The 27457-nt window shown below is 39.2% G+C and overlaps 1 protein-coding gene across 3 annotated transcripts in view; it reads right to left on the bottom strand.

The window, feature by feature from the left end:
* Positions 1–8492: 8492 nt before the first annotated feature.
* The window catches only part of LOC124615798 (sentrin-specific protease 1-like), a 155553-nt gene continuing 136588 nt past the window's right edge, over positions 8493–27457 (bottom strand). For all 3 annotated transcript variants that reach the window (XM_047143930.1, XM_047143928.1, XM_047143929.1), the window contains 2 exons: positions 26349–26435; positions 8493–9178 (listed from right to left, as the gene is read on the bottom strand). In XM_047143930.1, the coding sequence (XP_046999886.1) occupies positions 9017–9178; positions 26349–26435 (249 nt within the window). In that variant the 3' untranslated portion in view covers positions 8493–9016. The remainder of the gene's footprint in view (positions 9179–26348; positions 26436–27457) is intronic.

Here is a 27457-nt window from a genome sequence, read left to right as displayed (position 1 = left end):
AAGCATTGCATAGTCTTCCTGAAGCCTTTGACGCTTATATGAGCACTGTGTTTTGTTGTTGTATATGGCGCATTTCCTTTGTAGTTCAAGTTTTATTTTCGTTTTTTCTCTCGTTCAGGTTTTATTGCTGCAGTATTACTCTGCAGTAGCAGGATACAGTAATATCCGTTCTTAGAGTATAGCTTCTTACTAGTCAAACTCCCGGAATTCTAAAAAAATTCCCGGGTTTTTCCCCATCTCCCAGGAGTTTTCGTAGTTTATTTGACAGCATGTCACCTGCAAACTAGACATGAAGAAAATTATTGCGTATTTGTGAAGAACTGTTTCATGGGTAGAGGTTATGTGCTTTTCTGTACTTGCATTTTCCGTCCTGTTTCGTGTCTATGGTTGGTGTCTAGATCAACTGCTGCTCAGTGAACTGTTTCCACACAGTTTTTTCACAAAATTTTCACTCAGTAGTCAACCCCCATGCACTTTCACAAAATCGTGTGAGGAATAAGGGAGCACTGTTAAAAAACAGCTGCAGTATCAAGCGGACATAACAAGTACACACATAGATGAAATTGAATCCACACTAAAGATTATAACAGAATAAAACTTCTTCACTTTCAAGGAGTAGTTCTCTCCACAAAAAGATGGCCTATGCAAAGGCGAATAAGAAGTTAAGGAGGACCTCATTCTGCCTACATGGATGGAAAAGAGTTGGTTTATTTTGAAAATCCGCATTATGCAAACACAATTAGTGGTCTACTTAAAAACATATTTCTAAACCACATTGAAAACAAGATGTTCATTGAAATCATACATTCATTTGCTTGATTGATGAAACAGAAGGCCAAATAAAACAATTACACTGCGACAACAATACAGTTCACCCACAAATAAAATTCACCATTGAGAAAGAAGAGGAAATGAAACTTAATTTCTCAGACATCATCATACACAGAACCAATAACAGACCAAATTTTGGGATTTTCAGGAAACCTACAGCCACATGTACAACCATTCACATCAACTCCAACCACCCCCAAACAAACAAACTCTGAAGTTTCAAACACAGGCTCAACAGAACTCCACTGAACAAACTCAGTTACACACAGGAACTAAACATAATACACCAAATAGCCACAGAGAATGGGTACAAGGCACAAATGATGAACAAACTGAACCACAAAATTAAAAAAAAAAACAAATTAAAAGGGAATAAACCATGAACAAATCACCAGCCACAACAGAGAACCTAGAACACAAACTCCAGACAAACACAGGGTACCAGGAACACCGCACAAAGAGGACAGCAAGGCGCATACTAACATACAGTAACAAAAACATCCACAGGGTGGGAAACATACTGAAGAAACAAGGGCTACGAATATCATTTCACACAAATAACACAGTACAGAAAAATCTAAGCTTTTTTTTAATTTTTCATTTTTTTTAAGAATGCCTCTGCAGACAAATTCTCCAAAGCTGGAATTTATCAGTTAACCTGTAGTTCATGCCAGTCAGGCCAAACATGCAGAAATTTCAAAACAAGGTACTCTGAACACCTCAGAGCCCTAAGAAGTGATAGTAAAGACTTCCACTTTTGCAGATCATCTAATACAAGAAAACCAAGACCCAAAAAAAACATGGAGACTGATCTTAGGATCAGTGGCTTTATATGCCTGTAGTTCATGCCAGTCAGGCCAAACATGCAGAAATTTCAAAACAAGGTACTCTGAACACCTCAGAGCCCTAAGAAGTGATAGTAAAGACTTCCACTTTTGCAGATCATCTAATACAAGAAAACCAAGACCCAAAAAAAACATGGAGACTGATCTTAGGATCAGTGGCTTTATATGCTCCACCGCCGTGATACTACGCATGCACGTCACAGATGCTGGTCAGCGGCAAAGAAATACACTTACACATGCGCTGCCTGTGGTGAAAGCACACACACATTCGATTCACTTATCACTGTATGATCATCAACGGTGACACCATGATGACTTCTCCGCTGTTTAATTACCCCAAGAGCCGCATTCCATGCTCTATCAAAATTAAAACCATTATCTCTATTTATTAAATTATTAGCTAATCTAATTTCAATAGCTTCCTTGAAGACAGATTTCCAAAAGGAAGAGGTGGACGTTAAAATCTTCACACCATTATAATTCGTGGAATGCCCTGTATAAATACAATGTTTGGGCACAGCTGACTTTTCTGGCTGTAATAATCATGTGTATCTTCGGTGCTCCACACATCTCGTGTTGTCTGACCTATGTATGACTTCTCACAATTTCCGCAAGGAATCTGATACACACCAGCTTTACGAAGCTGTAAATCATCCTTCACAGAGCCGAGTAAAGTTGCAATCTTCGTGGGGGAACGAAAGATCACCTTAACACAGTGTTTCTCAAGAATACAGCCTATCTTCAAGGAAACAGCACCCACATAGAGCAAAAGCGCACTAGATCTCTATTCTTCCCCATCACATAGCAGCATTCTAGGTCTTGCATTGAATGCTCTACGAATTTGTTGCAGAGAAAATCTATTCGATTTAAAAATGCTCGAGGTATGTGAGCTCTTCTTGTACATTATCTTTATTGGATATACAGTGCTTCCTATGCACTAAAGTCGTAAGGACACCTATGGTCTGTGAAGGTGGAGGAAATTTTATTTGCGCAGCTGCATGCCCAAAATTTAATGGACTATTCATTACACCGCAAGAAGCTGAAAATGCACATAAACTAATTGTGTTTGCATAAGATGGATTTTCAAAATAACCCAACTTTTAAAACACAAACACGGAAGAACATCACGAGGAGGTTTAAATTTTTGTAACGTGAGCTGAAAAAAGGAGTACACCATGGCCACACTGTTGGCTTTACTACATGCAGCGTTTTGTCTATCACTCCTAGCCACTCTTCCTCCTATCAACACATGACTCTGTACCTAAACTGCGAGGTGATAGCATGCAGGGGGATGGCACACTGAATGAACTGGGGACCTCAACATGCCTCCTTGGCTGCTACATCCACCCTTTCATTCCTTGTTATCCCCCCCATGTGCCCTGGTCTTTGTAGTTGGAGAAGGGCATCCTGGATATTACGGACAGCTTTATCTGATTGGTACAAGTGTAGTAGAGAGTGAGGGGCTCTCAGGTAATCTGAAGGAATTTAGCACCCGTAACACATCTCATCTGCTCCAAGGCCCCCAAAATCACATATAATTAAATGTTGGATACAGTAAACTCATGAGACAATCTTAACTTCAGGACACGATCAGGGAAAACAACAGAGTAACCAACACAATCCTCCTGTTTAGACCTACCCATCAATATAGCTACAGTGTTGTGGTGCTCAGTTAAAATTTCATAAAATAATGTCTTAAAAACATACGAAGCAGTGCAAAGTCTCCTGTACTGCATTAAATCTAAAATTACTCTGGGCCTCTGCAGTAACCAGTATGGAAGGCAGTTGGGGTTGAACATGCTCCATGTCGAGTGACTCCTGTTCACACTTCCATGGACCCCAAAAGGCCTCGATCCAAGAGTACATCACCATCTAGAGATACAAAAAAGTGGTTAGACAGGAGGAAACCATAAGAAGATGGGGAGATGGCCATGGAAGCCCCACTGGTGGAGCTGCCCTACAATAATGTCTCTTCAAGTAGTGTCACACGTCTTACAATGTCAAAAAACACATCAAAACAGTGATCACCACATAGGAAAGCCTGTTAAATTGTTGCCTGCAGCAGGGTCAAGTTGTTGACAGTGGACTGAAATATCCTGAAGCCATACAGAGAGTTGCTTAGGACTTGTTTGGTCTCTAACATCCACACTAGCGATGGTTAAACATTCATTCCAGGCTCTCTCCTACACAGCTCCTCAAGGCAATGCTCTTGTAACTACTGGGACATGTTCAGCCCTTTCCTCCAAATATGACCTGAAAACTTTGGGATGAAGACGTAAGCAGCATGGTGAATCATTCACATGGTGTGGTCCACTCATTCCTGGACGCTGTCGCAGCGTTCAAAGACAGTCAGCTGGCTGAACAGCTTTCAGTCAGCTCCACTGGTCATCCATTGGGCATGTGTCCTTTCTGGGAAAGCTCCATCCAGTAGGCGAATCTGGAGTGGGAAGTGGTCATTGGAATGAAGGTCACCAGTGACTACCCACTGAAGAGTTCGCAAGAGATGGAGAAGTTGGTTGATTGGCATGACTCAGTAGCAGCACAGAAACGAGTAGGCGTGCTTGTGTTTAGGATGTACACCTCATGAAACAATATGAGGCTCTCCAAAACTCGACCACGAGGGCAAAAAGAAGTTGAGTTCCAAAATACATGATGGGCACTGAAGTCTCCCAGTAGGAGAAGTGGTCTGAGGAGTTTCTCTATTAGAACTGTTAAAGCCTCAGAGACTCTCACACTTTGTGGAGGTAAATACAGCGAGCAAATAGTGTTCACTGGCAGATGAAGTTCAATTGCAAATGCTTGCAGGTCAGCATCCAGAGGGAGGAGCAGTGCACATTATTGGCAAATGCAGTGACCTCTCTATTGGCCCTTCCCCAGTCAGGTCATCCTAGCAATGGACGGTATCACCCAGCACTATGGGGGCATCAGATGCTTTAACACTTTGGGTCCTGAGCCGTTGCGCGCAGGTGTCTACCATAAAGACTGGCTGACTTTAACGTATTTTAAACTACTACAATTCACGAAAGGTTTCAGTTATAGCAATAAAATTCTCTTATTGAAAACCCTAGACTTTCTTGTTTAAAACCATATATAATAGCTTTCTCTTGAATTAATACATACTTTTGACAAGCATTATTATTATAACATTGTTTTTGAAAAAAGAAAAAATTGGTCAAAGGTATATTCACTGTATTTTCTAGAAGGAAATTTTTTTTATTTTACACAAAAATTGTAACTGTGATAGATACAGTATGTCTCATCTACAGTAACTAGCTATTTTAGGATGCAATTTTGCTCTGTGTGTGGTAAATTTTGAAGCACGGCATTTTGCACAATGCTACTTTATATTCACTACACTGGTAGCTTGTGTCTTTTCGCCACACTTTTCCAGTCAGTTTTTTTCCTCTCAGAGAATACCCTACACACTGTTTTTGTTTCTGCTTCTTACCTACTTCTGTCTCAATCTTTTCCAGGAAATGATTTCCAGCTGATAGTCCTGAGAGTCCAGATGGACCAGGTCGGGGTTCAAGATCTTTGCTTTGTGCAAGATCTGCACAGATAACTGTCATGAAGTGAGATGTTGTGAGGGATTTTCCAGTAACTTTATTGTATAATATGCAGGAATTTACAATCACCATTAGTATAACATGGAATGCCAACTTTCTCCACCACTTCGCCATGTCGACGCTACTGAGACCGCACGGGAAAAAAATCGACGCTCACAAAACCCGACAAATAAAAAGGGAAGCACACCCTTCCACAGCATGCCCGCACCATCTGGTGACCAATACTCGAACTACAGTCCATGCAGCGCCTCCAGACAAGCGGGAGCCGTAAGAACACACAAAGGAAGGAAGGGGAAGAACGAGAACATGCACTCGTAAAATTACGGGCGTCGGACTTTCGGGCAGGCCGCGCACACCCGTACTTTTATGGGCGTCGGCACCTAAGTGTTAAAATGCATTTCCTGTACAGACAAGCACAGAGTGCATTCCTGAGCTAGGAGTTTCAGTTCCTCCATGTGTATCCTGAACCCATTAATGTTCTGCTGTAGTATGGGAGTCATTTATCACCGGATAAGCACTTTCACTCTGTCTTCCTGACAGGGAGGCAGCTCGATCTTGGGGCAAGATGAGTGCCCCTTGCCGACATCAAGGTCCATCGGCTCTGAAGACTAATCATGAGAGATGTCAGAGTGTTCAACTTTCGCATCATCAGACAGCTTATTTAGCATATCCATCAGCAGTTGATTCTTTGCCTGTGACTGATTTTTTTGCCTGGGGAGGCTTCGGAGTCACATTTTCAGAGGTGGTAGTGGCTGCACTAGATAGTAGACTAGACTTAAACTTTACTGCAATGTCGGCAACCACGGCATTTTCTCTTGCTTTGGGAGAAGGCATGGGCTTCAAAGTAGCTGCAGCTGCAAAAGTGCAATGACAATTGTAGGTGCTAGTGCTGACACTAGCAACCTCCATTTGTGTATCGTCATCGATCTTCTGAATTGGCTGTTTAAGAACTGAAGTAAAGGAGGTAGCGAATGTGGGCAGCAGCATAGCTTTATACGTCTTTTTGGCCTCACCATGTGGGACATACTTTGTAGTTTTAAGCTCTTGTATCTTCACTTCTTCAGGATACACACTGCAGCCCCTACTCCAGACAGAGCGATCCCCAGAGCAATTCACACACTTCAAAGGAGATCAACGAGCAACTCCCTCATGGACGCCTTACCACATTTGCCACAAGTGGCTTCTCCCGTTACACCCAACATTAGTATGCCAAAGAGTACTATGCCCAAAGCGCTGCACTTGAAACAGTGCATTGGCTTGGGGACACACGCCTGTATGCTTAGGCAAAGGAAACCTGCCGTGACGTGCTCTGGAAGTTTCGTGCTGTTAAGAGTAAGAATACATTACATGAGTCTAACTTAGCTCATTTAGCTTTAAGTTCATTTTTGGGAATGTCCACCAGATCTCTGCAAGTCACATCATCTTTGCTGTAGTTTAAAGTGGTGTGGAGCTCATTCGCAATGGCATATTCTCCACGGCTTTTGGCTTTCGGCAGGTTTGTCGCTTGTTGAGAACTTGAGGTTTCAGCCATCAATCGCTTGACTGATTTTAAGGTGCGAGCAATCTCCTTTAAGCCTTTTTCAATATAGAAAGGTGAAATTTTTTCAAAGCTACCCTCTACCTCTCAACTATTAAAAACAATTCTGATTGCCAGTACATGTTATGTTATTAGAGGCAAAAGTTTTGGAATAATTCTGGAGTTGGAGAACTGGCTACACAAACCCTCTTGTTCAATTGGGTTTTGGGTTTAGTACCATTCTGCTGGGAGGGGAAAGAGAAAACTTCCGTGGTTCCATGTCAGTCTCATGAGTAGTTGGTGAAATAAAGGTCCACATTCAAAAGGGAAGTGATTGTGGGTGAAGCTATAGTTGCTCATGGTGACCAGGAGTGAGGTTGTACGTGTCAGCCTCATGTTTGTGAGATGTGCTTGTGTGAATATGTATCAGTTTTCTACTTTGATGAAGCACTTAGTCTGAAAGCTGAATATTCTAGCATTCTTTTTCACTACAGTCATTTATGTAAAGACAGACACGTTTTAATTACAATTTCCAAACTTTGGAGATCTGTAACTCTCTTCACAGTTGTCATATACCTCGCAAACTGGTAGTTTTCCGTCTCTATTTTGATCACTGAATGCACCAAATTTGAAAGAAATCTGGATGGTTCAGGTTAAGCAGTGTATTTAATTCTCAAATAACCTTGTTCCAGACACTTTTGCAGGAATTAATGGTATAAGATTCCCCTGAAACCCATACAGAGCGTGTATTTATTCATTCCGAGATGACTGGAAGCTGTTTTAAATGTCAGTGGGTTTCCTACACCATATTAGTCATGGTGACGTGTTTTGTTTATGGCGTTAACAACCTCTGTACGTTGGAAATTTTCCAACCCAACACTGTATGATAGTCAAATTCAATGGACACTCAAGACACACAACCCACAAAACAACCAAAGAAAATCTAGCTCCATTAGCAAGTTCACCATAATACGACAGTTTCAAGAATGGGTTGAATGGTTCATATGGTGCAAGAGACTGCCTTTGTGCAGTAATGAACAGGTACAGCTGTCAGTGGTTCAACCCTCAATAACCACTTGTGATTGCCCTGTTGTGAAAGGTATGAATAAGGCACCACAATAATATCATCTGTACCACTATACCATCTTGGTCAGTGTCCACATTGGTGTCACTGTTGGTTGGCATACAAAACATTATATTCTTCCCCGCCCATCAAAATTTGTATAGACCTCCCCTCCCCCCCCCCCCCCCCACCCAACACACACACACACACACACACACACACACACACACACACACACACACACACACATCACATCTATGTTGCTTTCCCCTGTTGACATAATAGGTGATATAACCAAAAAGCAAAGATGAAAGTAAGATGGTTGGTAAATTTATGTAGAAGTCTACATGTAACATACCAATACAACATTGTGATTACATATTTTTAAAGCAAATCCCATGAATTCTTGATGATTTACTGCTGCTCCAACCTCTCGTGCAAAAATATGAGAAAAATACAACAGAAAGTAGTACTATATGCACACATTTTGATAATTTTCCATTTCAATTTGTGAACAGAACAACTAAAATGCACCAAATAGCCTTTCTCCATTCAAGTTACTTACAGTATATTTCCTATCAAATGATCAGCTCAACAAACAGTGAGTCATGTACAGTATAGCACATCTGCGGCATTTGCACATTTTTGAAAATGGAAATGTAGGCATATTATTACAGACAGAAATATAAAGAAATTTTATTAATTCATTTCATAAAGTCAGGAATAATTCTCTGGATACATATGGCTCAATTACAATATCGCATTCAGTCCGATATCTGGCATGTAAAAAGTTTCAGCAAGCATTGTCACGACAGACTTAATGGTGGAGCTCATCCGAAAATACCAATGAAAAATAAAGCTCTTTATTGTTCCACACATTAATTACAGTTAATGTCCATTAACCATGATGGGATTTTAAGAAATAATACAAAAAGTTCCCATCTATGCACAACAAAGCTCATGAATTTTCTTTATCATTAAGAAAAAGTGAGGAATGGAAAAAAATAAAAATAAAACATTAGGCTCAGGTTCATAAACTGTCTGTTCTTCAGTTTACTTGTCTGCTTAGCCTGCAAAAAATGAGTCACAATTGCACAAACACAAATAAATTAATTTAATTACCCTATCAGTCAGAAAATTTGTGAAGCTTGTGTGAAATGCACTGTCAATATATCACGCAATAGATCTATTAGTATCACATCACTAACTCCTTGGAAAGTATTTCATACACCATTTTACGTCTGAAGTATGGCATGTCCTTCTGAGAAAACCGGAATGCTGCATTACGGCATATAAATTCAGCATATGTACACGAGAAGACACCACAGTCACTGCCATTCATCTGTTGTGGTATTCTCTGAAAAAGTTGAATGTAGATTGTAGAATATAATTACATAGCAAGCAATCTCACAAAACATCAGTTATTCCTAAAGGAATAAAAGAGAAAAAAAGAAACGTAATTTCTACAAATATTACCTTACATTTATTCACTTGTCTTGCATTTTTCAAATTAAGCATTTAAAAGGTAACAAATTACTATGTCATCAGGCATCCATTCGACAGTCAAATCAATCTTTGTTACATTCATTTGTGATGGAAACAATAAGCAGGGAATGGAAAAGATCCTAAACGAATTTTCACCCTGCAGTGGAATGTGCACTGATTTGAAATTTCCTGGCAGATTGAAACCGTCCATGCCAAACCTGGACTTGAACCTGGAAACTTTGTCCTTTGTGAGCAAGTGCTCCACTGAGTGAACTATTCAAGCATGACTCACGAACTGCCCAAATGGCTTTGCTTCTGTACTTCTGCCAGTGTCCCTCTCCTAAATTGCAATCTTTACAGAAGTTCTCCTGCACTGTGCAGCAGTAGCATTCTTCTAGGAGCATTGATGGGTATCAGTGTGACATGGGAAGAACAACCATAAAGCAGTCGCTGTCACATAAATCATCATGCATCTTCCCATACATAATTGGAGATTGCGGGGTCTAAACACTGACAGAAAATAGCCAAGGTCACATATGCCGGGGTAAAATTAGTTGGAGACTACTTTGTGTGTTTAAAGATTAAAATCAACGAGTACTTGGCCAACAGATTGCCCCACTAACAACTTTTTAAACTGCCCTATAATGGGTAGCGGGAATTAAAATCTACCACCAAGAATGTGGTGGTGGGAGTAACTGAAACATTACACCAATCATCTTTGTGTGTGTGTGTGTGTGTGTGTGTGTGTGTGTGTGTGTGTGTGCGCGCACGCGCATGTCTTCTTCCTTTAGAAGCAAATAATAATACACAGTGTACAATTTGTGAGTGTCTGTATACTTACAGCTGCCACTTCCGGTGAAGCACTGGATCGTATCTGTTCCAACCAATGGCTTCCCAGGGTCAGCTTGATTTTTAAAATATGCTTTTTAATAGCTGACAACAGGCAAGTAGTCTCTTTGGAATCAGGTGTCCTGCAAGACTATTCCAACTACTGGGTGCAGTGCAGTGTTAGAGGTTTAAGTTCAGTGAGGTAAAAAACTATTGCAATTCCACTGAATTGTTGCTGTATACGTTTTCTGATTTTGTATGTGTGTGTGTGTGGGGGGGGGGGGGGGGGGATGGAACTGGTGGAAATTTATGTCATAATCCAATGTGATACTAATACCACCTTTGTGAGTGATTGTCAAAATGTTCAAGTTTTGTTATGTGACAATGGGTGATCCAAAGTGAAAGGCATTAACAGCTCCGTCTCTCCCTTTGGTTTCTTCTAACTTTTCTCTTCCTTATTTCTCTTGTGGCATTTTAGTACCATTATTATATTTGTTTTTATTTATTTATTGTTTTTATTCCTTCAACCACTGGCTGTCATTGGGGTGTGGAGCCATGAAGGTTTGTGGGTTGTGTCTGGGGGTGAAAGTAAACCTTTCCTAACAGGGATTATTCATGGGGGATACTGTTCTGTTCGGTGAAGGAAGGCCAAGCTCCTTGAGGTAAATGCAGAAAAGATAGTAGTGGATAAAAGCCCTTCTTTGACAGGTACATTTTGGAAGGAATAGGGGCCTAATGGTGCTGTAGGGAGTACATTAGTTGCCACTTACACCAATTTTTTTGCTCTCCATACACTATGACATCATCACATTTTATGACCTGTTATCAGGCCCTTTCAGGTGATACATCACTTCCTTCTTAATGCTGTTCTGTGCACTGTCATCTTCTCTTCCACATATTATTCTAAGACTTTTTATAAGCCCCTCTGTCTTTCTTATAAATATATGTAAAATTCAATTTCTTTATTTTGTTTCTGTTTGCTCTGTCATACTTCTCAGTTCCTCTTCATTTTTCACCCAATTTATCAAACTAACTTTTTCCTGTCCTTGCCATGTCCATATCTCAAAACCCTGCAGCATTTATCTTTCACCTTCATTGTCCACAGTTCAGCAGCATGCAGGAGGAGACTCCACACAAAACACTTGATCAGTCTTTTCCTCAAATCTTCATCTACATTGCTGCAGAAAACTCTCCGTTACTTACAAAATGTGTCTTTCACCAATGTTATCTAGGTTTGAATTACTGTGCTGCACTTCCAATCAGTTTCTATCCTGCTTCCTGGGTATTTGAACTCTGCACATTTCCTAATGTTTCTCCATTTGTCATTATCTTTGCCTTTTTTATCCCTCCTAGTGCCATTACTTTTGTATCGACTTCTATTCCACAGCTCTTTATTTTATCTTCAATTATCTCCATTATTTCCTGAAATTCTTTTTGTAACCTACATTTATATGATTACTCTGCAATTCACACTGAAGTGCCTGGGAGAGGATTCTTTCAACTGCATTCAAACTGTTTCTCTGCCATTCCAATCTCTAACAGCGCATAGGAAAAAATGAACACTTAAATCATTCTGTATGAATGCTGATTTCTCTTATTTTATTACAATGTTCACATCTCTCTACGTAGGTCAGCAACAATAAAATACTTTCATATTCAGAGGAGAAAGAGGATGATTGAAATTTCATGAGAAGATCTTGCCACAATGAAAAAAGATTTTGTTTCAATGACTGCCACTTCAACTCACTTCTGCAATATTCTTTCCCACATTTCAAGATGATACAAAACAAGCTGCCCTTCCTTCGACTTTCTCAATGTCCCTTGTCAAGCCTATCTGCTAAGGCTCCCATACCACACACCACTACTCCAACAGAGGACAGACAAGCAGATGGGATGTGTGAGAAAAATAATGAGACATTTTTTATCTACCAAAGTTCTTATTTTTTGCAAACAATAATACTTTCCCCTTCAAATGAGAGACCCTCATTACCTATACACCAGAATAGTCTTTGTTCCCAGTCTTGGCAGCAGCGCTAAAAGACTTCAACTGGTAGGGTCTTTGATATGTTGATCACACACTTTTGAAAACTCTCCAGGGTCCCAAAATGATGTCCTTTTGTGACTTTTTCAAGTTGGGAAAAGAAAAAAAGTTACAAGGACTCAGATAATGTGACTGGGGGTGGGGAGTGAGGGTGGGGAGTGGAACAGCAGGAATGCCTTTAGAGGTAAAAAATTCCAAGATGGAAGTGGCCACATGTGACATGAGGTGTTGCCGTCTTGTCTGCAATGTGCGATTTCACTTGATTCGCCCTTTTCTTGAGCCTTTCAAGGACACCTTTGTACTACAATTAGTTCACAGTTCATCCTGAAAGAACAATTGCACAAGATCATGCACATGTTCAATGTTTTCGTCAGTCCAAGGTCTCCACAAGCAAGCTTAATTTTCAACATATTGTCTGCTTTCTAAAGACGATTTGTACCAGCAAAAAATTGTGCTCTTCATACAGAATGTTGTCCACATTCCAGCTTCAACTTTTGAAAGGTCACACTTGCAAATTCTCCAAGTTTTGTATTAAACTTGATGGCATAACATTGCTCTAAATTCCACTGTTCCATTTTCATACCACAGAACAATAGCTGATGGTACCCTTAAAAACCATGTGATGGCTGTACAGAACTGAAACTCTGACTTAACATCTGGAAGGCATTAAAACACCTGTTTACACAAATAGAACAACACAATGATGCCAGATAGCTTCAGTGTTGTCAGTCTCATTAATTTTCTCACAAACGCCATAGTGTAGGCTACTCTCCTTAATAGACCTGTTGCATCTTCTAGTGTTCAGCCAATAAAATAGTGTTTGGTTTGCATTTCACACAGTATTACTTGTGAGACCATTCCATTTTAAGTTGTTCGTAACTGTAATTCCCTAGGTATTTAGTTGAATTGACAACCTTTACATTTGTATGATATACCATGTAACTGAAATTTAATGAATTTCTTTTCCTACTTATGTGGATGACCTTCACTTTCATTATTCAGAGACAACTGACATTTTTCTTATCATACAGGTATTTTGTCTAAATTGTTTTGGAATTGGTTTTGATTGTCTCATGATTTTACTATAAGGTAAATGACAACATTACCTGGAAACAAACTAAGAGGGCTGCTCAGACTGTGTGCTACATCATTCATATAGAATAGGAACAGTAGAGGATCTGTAACACAGCACTGAGAAATGCCGGATAACACTTCACTTCCACTCCATAATTTTTCGTCGATTACTACATACTGTGACCTTCCAGACAAGGAATTAAGAATCCAGTTAAATAACTGAAATGATATAATCCATAGGCACACAATTTGATTATAAGTCAATCATGAGGAATGGTGTCAAAAACCTTCTCGGAATCTAGAAACACTGAATCAATCTAGAAACACTGAATCAATCTAGAAACACTGAATCAATCTAGAAACACTGAATCAATCTAGAAACACTGAATCAATCTAGAAACACTGAATCAATTTGAGATTCCCTGCCAATAGCAGTCATTACTTCATGTGAATGAAGAGCTAGTTGACTCTCACAAGGAGGATATTTTCTGAATTCGTGCTGCATGTCAACATACTGTTCTCTTTAAGGTAATTCATGATGTTCAAACACAGTATATAATCCATAACCCTGCCGCAAATCGATGTCAGTGATATGGGTCTTTAATTCATAGGATCACTCTCACTTCCTTCTATGAGTACTGGGGTGACCTGTGCAACATCCCAGTCTTTTGGTACGGATTTTTCCTCAAGTGAGTGGTTGTACATGATTGCTAAGTATTGGGTATACTATCTGGGCTAGAAGACTTGCCTTTATTAAGTGATTTAAACTTATTCACTACACTATGGATATTTACTTCTTAATTACTCAAGTTGGCAGCTGTTCTTGATACAATTTCTGGAATATTTATTTCGTCTTCTTTGGTGAAAGAATTACAGAAAATTAAGTTTAATAACTGCACTTTAGTGATATCGTCATTGGTAATATTACAATTTGTATTGCACACTGAAGGTACTGATTGCGTCCAGCTCTTTGTGTACTTAGCATATGAGCAGAATCTCTCTGGATTTTTTCCTCAGATCTGGAGACAGAGTTTCATTGCAGTAGTTATTAAAAGAACCTCACACTGAAGGCTGTGCTAAGTTTCAGGAGCTTCAGTGAAACATCATCACAAATCTTGGAAATTTTGCGTTCTTTTAAATTTGGCATGTTTTGTATACCACGGGGACCAGTATTATCTCTTACTAAGGGGAGTTGGAGTGCTCTATCCCGACAACGTTAAATTTAGTGACTTGGCTTCCCTGTATTTCAGGAACCACTGTAGCCATTGACATGAAACTTTTACCGGACATTAAACTGTATGTTCTGAGTCTACTGAACTATAATATTTGCATTTCAGCCACTGATTTATGGTAATACAATTTTTTCATTACATGGTTAAAATGTTGTGTACTTTTTTGTATGTATCCTAAATAATTTTAATTGTAAATAATATTATGTTCTTCTTTTAGTTCAGAAGACTGAGGATATGTATGTTATTACTCCCTGAAAATTTGAATACTCTACTCAAAGTGGTTCCTGAGATTTATGAAAAAATGCAATAGAAAATGTAAATTTTCAGGAACGGCTTCTTTTAAAGTTTCAAATGACTGCAACTCACTTAATATAAGCTTAATTTTTTATTTTTAGTCACTCAGAAGCACCCTGCAGTATACTGTATACCATCTTCTTTATCTTTTTCCAAGTTTTTTCTTTTTTCTGTAATCCTTAAGAGCCCAACTGTGCTGCATACTCTGCTTTATCAATGCAAAACCTTGTCCATCCATTCAAGTTCTCTGATGCAGTTTGCTCCAGGATTAATTCACATATGCTGTAGAACTTTCACCCTACCAATGCTGCCATCAATAAAAGCAGTAACAGCATCACTGACCTCCCCTCCCCCCTCCCCCCCCCCCCCCCCCACACACACATATTAGTGTCTTCATTTCAACAAAAACATTTTTTGGTAAGCGAGTCCATATAAGATTACTGGACGACTCATTGGGATTTTTTTAAGTCTGACCATGCAGACACTTCTTCAGAAATTCCAGATTTGCCAGGTCTCTGTAAATAGGTTTCATAATATCCATGACTGCTGCCTGCTGGGATGGAATGTTTATGGCTTTATGAACTGTTTGAGTACTGGGCATTGCGGTAATTGCACCATGAATCAGGTCCAGGAGGGCACAGGTGGTTTACTGGTTTTTTATCAGTTGACAGTCTGTGGAAGAAGGTAGCCCATACTGTCTGCTCCATTTTCAACAAATCCTCAGTATTATTTTTTAATAGCCATCCCATAATACTGTTGCAGTTCATCAGTCATTTTGTCTGTCAGCCTGTCTCTTATGGTTTTACCATCAGAAAGTTTCTTGTCTCTCAAACTTTGTTTCAACTTCCTCAACCTGGTGCCCATCCTCTTCTGGAAATGACCAACCCTGTTAACCTTTATAACACAGCAATCCATCATATTTACTCGAATCTAAGCTGCACCTGAAATTTGAGACTCGAAAATCAAGGGGAGAGAGAAGTTTTAGACCATACCTCCAAATCGAAACAAAGTTGCTCTATTGTAACATGAGACACAATTTAGGTTGAATGGATGAAGATACAGCTACAGTAGTTTGGTCTGAATCATAAGCTTAGCAGTTAAGCTTTACCAGGTAGCCACTGCTATGCGCCAGGCGCTCCGTCCGTATTTATATGGGTACCCTTCCTTTTTCACATGCTTTGTCTGGTTTGAATCAATTGCTCATTTTGCTTTGATCTGACAAGTGCCATTATCTTTGTTGTAGGTGTTTACATCACTCTAAGCTGAAAATGCATTATTTTACTGTGTCATGCATTGTTTGTCGCATTCGCGACATGGCTTGCTTTTGTGCACGCTACCGCCGCTTACAATTAAAAGAGAGAGAGAGAGAGAGGAATTGTCTCATTAGTGAAACAATAGCAAGAGACTGCTATTTGTTGTTACTTACACTGCTGCTTTCTTTGATAATGATCAACAAGAACCAAATAATAGACTGCATATGATAGAAGATGTTCTGAACGAGAGTTTAGCAAAAAAATTTTCTCCATTTGAAAATCTTCACAGCTGCCTCTTTAGTACAATACATTCTGCACAGAAATTAGAGTCATCTTAGATTTAAAAATCTAGTCAGTTGCCATGCTTCATTTCTGACTGTATCACTATTCAGCATAAGAATAATACAAATATAAACATGAAATGATATGTATATTGTTCTGCGTTTGCTGTTGTCTCACTCTAGTTTCATAGTTTATTAGGCAGACAAGATTTAAATGAGATAGCAGCAAACACGAAAGAATACATGGCATGAAGTTTAAATTCGTATTATTCTTATGGTGAAGAGATTACTGCATGTGATTCACGAGTCATAAAAGTTCCTATTAGCAACCTTCTCTTGTCACAAGCAGGAAAAAATTTAGAATGTAGAGTTGGCCATATTGACATATATCCCAAACAGTTTTGCCAGTCAGATTTTCGTAATATGTTTTTAGTGATGAGTTCAAATGCAGAGTGTGTTGTTATTGTCTTTAGTCCGTAGATTCGTTTGATGCAGCTCTACACACTTTTCTATCCTGTGCAATGCAGAGTAGCAACACTTATAAATTAAGAATGAAAATAACTTAGAAATTAAATGCTGAAATTAAAAACAAAATTTTATTAGGTTTTAATATATCTTATACGAAATGTTTAAAATATCAGTCATGATTCTGAATCACTATTACTCAATTCTTTGTTGCTCATTTCTCCATACAGAGCATCGTCCTCCGTACAAGATAGTGCATTTGATATTGAACATTTTTTAAATGCTTGTTGCACAGTCTGATTTGGAACACGCTTCCATGCATCATAAATCCATTGAGACACTTGTGACAAACTTGCGCGTTTTACACGTCCTGTTGGTGTCAGTTGCCTATCCCTTTTCAAAAGCCAGTCTGTGTACATGCATTTAAGCTTGTCCTTAAATGGTTTATTCGAACAGACGTCAAGTGGTTGCAGAATTGACGTCATCCCGCCTGGAATTACTGCCAAGTCCGTTTTGCTTTCCTCTAATTTTCATGTTACTGCAGGTGTTGTGTGGCCTGGGTAAGCATCTAATACCAACAGACTGTATAAACCAAGCACTGCGCCAGGACGACAATTCCACACATGCCCAATCCATTCCAGCACCATGTCCGAAAACCACCCAGTTTCGTTGGCTCCTACAATTACAGTTTTTAGCAACACTTCCAACTTCGGTAAAGTCTCTCGCTTGAAAACTAAGAATGGGGGTAATTCATGTCCATCTGCTGTGCAAGCAAGCATGACGGACATCTGCTGTTTTTCACCCCCTGATGTAGGAACACTATGTCTTTCTTTCCTTTGGTGTCAACCGTGTAATTTGACGGCATGTCAAAATATATGGGAGTTTGGTCAGCATTTTCTATCTGACCAAGAAGGTATTGCTTTTCTGTGGGCCGCCTAATTATGAAGCGCCGAAATTCCACAAGTTTTTCTTCATAATTTTTCGGCAGCTTCTGTGCAACTGAAGTTAGCCTCCCAAGTGAAAAACCCCAGCGCTTCATAAACAGATCACTCCAGCTGCGACTAGCATTAAAATTTTCAATTTTTTGCTCTCTAGCAATTTCATGTGTGTTAATTTTTAAAAGTTCGGCGTTCACAGGCATGAATTTCTGACGCTGTTCCTTAATAAATTCATTTAAAATCACATCTAGTGCATGATATCGGCCACACTTTGGCCTACTAAATGCTTTCCTGCTAATTGAACATTTAGTCCCATATCGCAAACCTGCAGTACGATTAGTACTTTGTTCCACAAAAGAAATACTCTCTTCTTGAATTTGGCACTATAATGAAAGTACTTCACAAAATTCCATGAAGCAGTACATGCTGCTACGTGAAATCTTAATGAACCCCAGCGCATCAACTAGTGCAACAATCCTAAAGCCTTGTCAACTGTCGGTATTTTTGTGTAAAGAAATTTATTTTTATTGCTACGAATATTTGAAAGGCTGCTACATTTGAAGATGAACAATATGGAATTTTTATTTATTTCGTTGGATAATGTATGAAAATGCTCAGGGCGGAGGAAAAAAGCTCGTCTTCTACATAAAATACTTCCATGTGAGTTTATAAGTGACATATATATCATTTTAACGAAATGAGATAAAAATCCAAAAAGATGAAAGAAAATTTTTTTCCGTTCTAAGTCCCCTTAATATATGTGGCAAATATCTCTCGATTGCCATTGACACTATTTCTTCGCATTCAAGCCACACCTGTTCTATGCTTACATAGTTAATTTGAAAGGACTGTAGGCTGTCTCTTAGGAAGGAGCCAACTGGATTTTTATCTGCTTTTTAAAATACATATATTTTGCATTCACTTTTGGTGGATTTGGATGTTGCGGTGGTCAGCCTTGCTACAATGACCTTATCATCACTAATCCCTGTATCTGTCAAGATGTTCCCTATTTGCTCAAAATTATTTGTTGCTTAGAGGTCAAGTATGTTTTCGAACCATTTACATGTTGAATGGGCTCCTGAACTAACAGTTCAAAATAATTTTTGAAAAAGCATTTTGTACAATTTCTGACGATGTTTTATACTGGCTATGAACATGTATTTTTGTCAACATATTGACGGTAGATTGAAGTCACCATAAATTATAACTGTATGAGCTGAGTACCTATTTTAGATGTTTTCTGTCCAGAAACTGAATCGTCTGAATCCAGTGGGTCGGTAAAAGGAACCAATTATTAATTTATTTCAGTTGTCAAGTATAACCTCTTCCCATACTAACTCGCAGGAACTATCTATTTCAATTTCATTGCAAGATAAACTACTACTAACAACAACTAAGACCTTGTCACCAATTATATTTAATCTAGCCTTTCTGAACAATGGCAGGTCCTTTGCAAAAATTTCAGCTGAACTTTCTTGCACCTTTAGCCAGTTTTTGGTACCTGTAACAGTTTGAGCTCCAGTGCTTTCTATTAGCGCTTGGAGCCCTGGTTCTTTCCTGACACAACCATGGACATTTAAACTACAGTACTACCCTCTTCCTGTGTTCATCTGCAACCTGTAAAACTGAAACCATTTCTGTACTTTCCCAAGACCCTATAAACTAGAAAACTGCCTACTTCATCCATACAGCCTCCACTATCTGTGCAGCTGCCTCCTATGTATTGCAGATCACTGACCTACTAAGCTTAAGTCAAAACGCCCCTATCTTATAGCTTAAATTGAGAAATCTGCAACCTACATGGTCAAAGAACTGTTTGAGACTCTAATTCAAACGCTTCACTTGGCACTGCACCAAAGGCCCACAGCGGGTCCTGTCGACAATGATACAGACGGCGAACTCTGCCTTCATCTTGCAACCAAGATTGGCAGTGTTTACCACTTCAGCTGTACTCTGTTCATCATAAGAATAAACCTGATGTAAACAAACACAAACGCGATGACTGGTCAGAAGTCATAGCACTTGTACACTAGTGTTGATAAGCTCTTGGAAGCAGGTCCTACTTACGTACTAGATATCTTATTACTAAGTTAAGTAAAATGAAACTTTAAGATATTCTAATGTATTAACAGCCACCAACAGTTTTTTAATCATGCTTTATTTCAAAAATTTTGTGCAGTCACAGTCTCTGTACTGTTGTGCTCTGACTATTGCACTGTTAATATGCAGTATGAAAATGGCTGGGGCTGCATCCTGCTCCATAGTGAATCATGCATATGGAACACGGTTAAAAAGTGCTGAGAAATAGAATGTTCTTAATGTTTTTCATACATTTACAGAAAAAGAGCTTTGATGTTTTCTGAGGGATTGTATCTGATACAATTGAAATGCAAATACATATTGTTGGGTTGTTTGGGGGAAGAGACCAAACAGCGTGGTCATCGGTCTCATTGGATTAGGGAAGGACAGGGAAGGAAGTTGACCATGCCCTTTCAAAGGAACCATCCCGGCATTTGCCAGGAGCAATTTAGGGAAATCACGGAAAACCTAAATCAGAATGGCCGGATGTGGGATTAAACCATCGTCCTCCCGAATGCAAGCCCAGCAAATACATATTGGATGTAAAGTGAACTTAGTAGCGTAGTAAATTTGTGATCTAGTGCAGTTCCTGGATCACTTTGATTGAAGTCTCGCCATAGTCATTCCCCCTGTTCAATTTGAAATACCTACATCTTGTAATCGTAAAATTCATCATCATAGTAGTAGAAGGTAATCTAGTGCAGTTCATATATCACTAGTTCAAGTCTTGCCTTGGTCATTCTTTTTCTTTTTTGTTCAATTTGAAATACTTACATCTCGTAATTGTAAAATTTATAACCATTTTTCCATGAATGGTACATGTGTTTTTGTTTCTAATTACATACTGCACACAAAATTCCTATTTTCATTTCAAATATAAAGTCTTAATTGTCAGTTTTTATGAATTATTGTTAATAAAGGTTGCTCAAATTAAGAAAACATAACAATTTAATTTTTTATGACAAAAATGAAAAACCAAATACTCATTATTTGGACTAGGTACATTGTTTTATACCACAGATGCAGTCTCGCATGAACCAGAGTGATAAGTGTCGTACAAACATAAAAACCAATCAATTTCAAAGTGCCGAACACTCATACAAATGCTGCATTTTTGCATTTGCCTCTGTACTATTACAATATGAACCAAAGAGAACTGATCTGAAGCCAAGTTAGGGGATTTGTCACAAGAAATAACAAGGCTGTTAAGCTGCCAGATGTACTGGAACTAACACATGGAGCTTTTTCACACGCCACTGCCTACCGCTGGTGGGATATAGAATGGCAAGTCATAAAACAAGAGGAGGAAACGCAGCACCTGAGTGGCTTCAGGAATTCTGTTGTTGATCAACTTGTTAGCAACGTAGCAGATGACAGTTCCCGTACTGAAATTTATTTCTCAGATTTGGATAAGGAAGGAGCTAAGAGATTACCAGACGAGTGACTGTGGTTAATACCTTCAGATTTCAACAATACTGTGAAATCCCTGCAGTGTGCTTTTGCACGATACGTGGCTTGCTCAGAAAAATAACCCTGTGTTTAAGTTAGGAATTTTCATCACTCTTGTTTGTAAATAGATTACTATGTTAGGTGAGAATGAGAGCATTTTATGCTTTCCATCTGGTCACCTAAGAATTGTGCGATTGTGCTTGAGTTTTGTCGAATATTATTTCGTTCTTTTTAAAAATTAAATTCCATTCAAAGCTACATTATTTCCCTGCTTGTCTCTTTATGTCTGAACTGCAACTGCTCACATCATAGCAGGTTAGTTGGAACAGCTGGGTGGTCAGTGCTGCCCAAGTTAAATGTGCCGGTAACGCTTGACATGAGCCACAACCTGCAGTTGGCAGCACACAGTATTCAAGGCAGCCGGAAGCACTGATTCCACAACAGGAATGACTCCTCCCAGTATGTATCCTGAATGTGTAATGAATTTCTTCTCCTCCTTGACAGCCAAGTCTCTAAGGGGCCACTTTATGCACCTGACATCAGAGCTCCCAACTACCAGTAATTGCACCCTCTGTGAATGCCCTTATCTAGCAGGCTGAGAAACTTCCTCTGGAACAAGGGAAGCAACTGCATCTACTTCAGGATCTTTCGTTAGCCACAGATAGCACCTGAAACCTGGTCATCAGACGAACTGGGGAATCCTTCCAGTTTTCCTATCAGACAGACTCACCCTCAGACGTAACTACAAACCTTGGAGAAAACCTCAGTTTACTAGTATGTTTGTTCCCCAATTATGTTGTTATCATCCAACAATCAACTGGGATAATTACAGTTTTTTGAATGGTGGGTGAGGCAATATTGCTCTCTGAGTCAATACTTAATACTTAGAAGGAGAGACAGCATTGGTCGTATTTTTTTGTTTTATTAACCGCAAAATCGATTTTCGGTCACTTAGTGACCATCCTCAGTGCTGTAATATAAAATTTAAATTGGTAGGCACTGGTGTCAACAAGCTTAGAGCGATCACATGGTGATTTACATCGTATATTACAGCACTGAGGATGGTCACTAAGTGACCAAAAATCGATTTTGCGGTTAATAAAACAAAAAAATACGACCAATGCTGTCTCTCCTTCTAAGTATATCCATTAGCTGGTCGTGGTGCACAGGACACTCCATGGAGTCGCCAATCAATACTTAATACCTTTTCTGGAAACTGCCTATAACAAGCAATTCAAAACTCATTCATGATGGAAATGCATTGGCTCTAATATCAACAAACAGACCTTACTTATTTAATAATGTCCACAATGAAACTGACATCCATGACCATGAGACTGTTGCAGCAACAATGATTGCCAAACATGAAGGGAAACTGAAACAAGTAGAAATATTTATTTATCCAGCAAATTAGATAAACATGGGGTTGTGTCATACCTCAACAAGGAACTTTAAACATTTAGTTCTGTGCAGGAACATGTAGGCTATCAGTGGCAACTTACAGGGAGAGGGCAGAAATCATGAAAAAAAAATCAATCTGTTTTATTTGCTTATTTGAAAGTAAATATGACAGACTATTGTCCCAAATTTCTTCTTTGAAATTTGAAATACAAATGGTATAAAACAAATTAAAACCCTAAGCAGTGTAACGCACTATGCCCATTTTTCGAGGTACCCAGTGGAGGAAAAATTTTCTTGCTCAATTTTGCCTGTGAACTTGGAAAAATAGCTTTGGAAGGCTGTGGAGCCATTTTGTGTTCTAAGCAGTGTGGTGTAGAAGGTTGTGAAGCTCTGTTAATAAGTTTTGTGCTGTTTAGTGGAATTTGAGTGAAGTTGGATTTATTGTGTCATTCTTTGTGCATGGTTGAACATATTGATTGTTTTTTTACAATGCCTAGGCCTGGTAAAGTACCTAAAAAGTATAGTAAGTTCCATATTGCCAATATAAAGCAAAAAACTTACGTCAAGTTTAGGGTTCCGCCTGCAGATGCAAACATGAGCTTATCCATCTAAACTAAAACTTGGCAAAAGCATTGTGTCAGAAGAAACAAACCATGACAGAAATACAGGTTTCAGAATTGTGGCCCTGGAATTGGTGGCAGAGGCACTTAGAAGATTTCAAAGTTAGGCAAAGGTTACATAGCTAGAGTAATTAGGGTATTCGATGACACCCGCATATCCCTCTCAATGGTTTAGCTGTCATACTGGGGCTTGGAGACACACACACACACACACACACACACACACACACACACACACACACACACACAGACAGAGAGAGAGAGAGAGAGAGAGAGAGAGAGAGAGAGGAGGGAGGGGGGATAATGTGGAAATGCATATCTGGTAATATGCGAGCCACATCATGCGAACTTCCCTGCACAGCCTGTCGTACTGAGCAAAAGCATTGAAAAGTGGAGGGTCAAACCTATTAACAAGGAACATACTTGATTAGCCAGAAATAGTGATACGATTCAAACTATAAAGGTGGAAGAATGACTACAATTAGTATTGCTGGACAAGCTCATTTTCTATCATAGAAGCCACCATGGTTTATTGGGTTGGAGGAGAAGGATTGAGAGACAGAGAAGAGGGTGAGGAAAGTGGCACAGGTAAGAAGAAATGCTTTAACAGCTCACTGCCCTGTGCTCGCCATGCAACTGATAATGAAAGAAGAGTGTGTGGTTCTACGAACTGAGAGTATCATGTCTCTGATAGTAGGTTTCAGTTAATGTTTTTCATCTGATGGTACGTATTGTAAGTTTGACTGTATGTCTACATCACTTTAACAAATGATTTGTACATTGCTGAAGTCTATGCATAATTAAATCAAAAGTATCTCGGTTTATTTGTGTGTAAGTTAATTGTTCGTATTTCGCTCTGTACAACCCTGCTTCTCTTTTTATTGTATTCTATAATTTAGGTTTTACTTCAATATGTTATTACTAGCTGTTACCCACTGCTTTGTTCGCATATCAGTAGTTTCATTACAATGTGTGATAGAGAGTAAGCAAGATAGCAATTTTACAATACGTCTGTGTATATAGTGGTGTTGAAACAAACATGTATAAACAGTATGAAGTGCGAGTATGTAGGTACATAATGAATGTGTTTCTATTACTTTGCTGTAGGTACATTCTGAAAGGCATGCATAACGCACTGAAGAGCCAAAGAAACTGGTACACCTGCCCAATATTGTGTAGGGCCCCAGCGAGCATGCAGAAGTGCGCAACACGACGTGGCATGGACTCAACCAATGTCTGATATAGTGCTGGAGGGAAAGGACACCATGAATCCTGCAGGTCTGGCCATAAATCCGTAAGAGTACAATGGGGTGGAGATCTCTTCTGAACAGCATGTTGCAAGGCATTCCAGATATGCTCAATAACGTTCATATCTGAGGAGTATGTTTAAACTCAGAAGAGTGTTCCTGGAGCCACTCTGTACCAATTCTGGACGTGTAGGGTGTTGCACTGTCCTGCTGGAATTGGCCAAGTCCATCGGAAAGCAAAGTGGATATGAATGGATGCAAGTGATCAGACAAGATGCTTGTGTGTATGTCACCTGTCAGAGTCGTACCTAGATTTATCAGGTATCCCGTATCAGTCCAACTGCAGATGCCCACACCACTACAAAGCCTCCACCAGCTTGAAGAGTCCCCTGCTGACATGCATGGATTCATGAGGTTGTCTCCATACCTGTACACGTCCATCCGCTCAATACAATTAGAAATGAGGCTCATCTGACCAGGCAACATGTTTCCAGTCATCAACAGTCCAATGTCAGAGTCAATGGCCCCAGGCAAGGTATAAAGCTTTGCGCCACACAGTCATCAAGCATACACGAGTTGGCCTTTGGTTCCAAAAGCCCATATCAATGATCTTTTGTTGAATAGTTCACACACTGACACTTGTATGATGGCCCAGCATTGAAATCCGCACGAATCTGTGCTAGGCTTCCACTTCTGTCACATTGAATGATCCTCTTCAGCCTTCGTTGGTCCCGTTCTTGCAGAATCCTTTTCTGGCCACAGCGATGTCTGAGATTTGATGTTTTTCCGGATTCCTGATATCCAAGGCACACTTGTGAAATGGTCATACGGGAAAATCCACACTTCATCACTACCTCAGAGAAGCTATGTCCCATGGCATGTGCGCCAATTGTAACACCACAATCAACAACATCCTGCGTGGTCAACCATGCTCATAACTCATGCGTCAGTGGCTCAAGTCAAATTATTGGAATTCAATCACTAGCTGGTGTGGGTCCAATCAATGAGAAGATGCAAAAATGGAGACTTTGGCATGGACATACTGTATGGGCTTTGTCCAGTGCAATCATCAGCTTAGCCCATTCTTTCACCATCGAAGACAAGGTTTAATTAAACAGTAATAATATAAAGTTTTCATTATATCACTATGTTGGCACGTACAAGCGTTACCCCACAGTAATGACCCACTTGAAGCATTGAACAGTGCAGCTTCATCACATCCGAGCCAACACTTACTCAATTACTCATTATCTCTTAGGTAACTGCCTTCATGGGACTGTTAGCTCAGAATATGGGTCATTTTCTTGCTTAGTTTGGAAGTGCTTTCTCACCTAGATCACCGTTCAGTTAATATTGCTACTGCTTACTTGGACATGTGACAACACAACTTATTACTGTGTTAACTGAAGCAATAATGAAGGAATAGGTTCAGACTTTTAACTGTAAAGCAACAACAGAATGGTACAAGACAATATTATTTGTGACTGGCGCACTTTATATACAGGTGTGTCTGCTTGAGAGTTAATGAAGAATTCACCAACTATTTGCTGGAGAGCTGGAAAATACTGAAGGATGCACTATTCAAGGATCAATGAGGGCATCAAAGACACAGTGTGCAACGTAAGTGAAACACGACACAAAGGCCATACATTCTAGTCCCAGTCTGTCAGGAAATTTCACTATTTTAAATTGGTTCACAATGACAATAGTATCTTACAGTGTGGTTACAGATTATGTAGGTCTACTCATACTGTTCCATATGAGCTCTGTATTTTACAAAACAGACAATTTTGTCACCATTAATATACTTTGTATGAAATTATCAAAAATGGTAAAATACCTTCACATTTTCAGTCTTCCAGCCATCATAATTGAACTTTTGCTGCTTTTTATCCATCTTTTCACTGCCCAAGTAGTTCCACAACAACTGCAAAAAATTAACATTCTTTTACTTGGATGAAATTCATTATGTAACAGCACAAATATGTTAATCTGCCATCTTAATTTCCTAGTTTTAAATTTCTAATTTTGTCCTCTGCAGAGAACAGGATCAACGTCAATATGAACTTGTGTTAACTACACATTTAGGAAAATCTGTTACATGAAATGAAAAATTTACAGTACTTTGGTTTGCATAAGGAGTTAACAATGTAGGAATAAGGAGGTGACAATGAAACACTGCAACTAACCTCCAGAGGTATTTTGAAGATGTATTTTATTACAAAATATTATTGTCATGTTAACAAAAATAAACCACACAACACACTAACTGCGTCGTAAATTCTAAGGTCAATCACCTTTAGTCACAAAAATGCACTGTCATCTGCATAACAAAATCATGATAGAGACTCCATCTCACTCTCCAACTTCATTAGTCCAATCACTGCAGAAGTATCTAAACACCATTCTACGCAATAGAAATCAATTTATGTGACAACCTATTACATATTCCCATGTATCTCCTATGGCTGTTATCACTTGCATACTACTACAACCTGGTACATACAAGTAAATGTTTATTGCCATCAGTTTAACAAAAATACACCAATGAGCTGGACATGTTTAAACATTACAGCTACAAGTTGTTATATTCATGTAATATATGTAACAGTGGTGCTAAACTTCCTCTCCAAATCCAGTGGTGAATTCTTTAGGAAGTGTAACTGAAGTAAAATAACTACCACTTGTCAGCTATTTGGATGCAGTATTTACAGTTTCCATTTTGATAGATTTCAAATCTGTGTGTAAATGTGACACATTTGAACTTTCTGCCAACTAAACACATTAAATTAATGAAGTCTACGTTCAAGCGCGCATCATGGGGCAATGCATTTCATCCCACCACTGAAACAAATTTGTTATATGTCTTCAGTACTTCTCGCTTGAACCACCAGATTCATTCCCCCCCACCCTCTTCCACATAAACATGGACAAACACTACCAAGAGAA

Source organism: Schistocerca americana, chromosome 5, assembly GCF_021461395.2.
Source record: "Schistocerca americana isolate TAMUIC-IGC-003095 chromosome 5, iqSchAmer2.1, whole genome shotgun sequence".
Lineage (NCBI taxonomy): Eukaryota > Metazoa > Arthropoda > Insecta > Orthoptera > Acrididae > Schistocerca > Schistocerca americana.
Note: the sequence above shows the minus strand (reverse complement) of the source record. Positions and strands in the feature narration are given on the sequence as shown.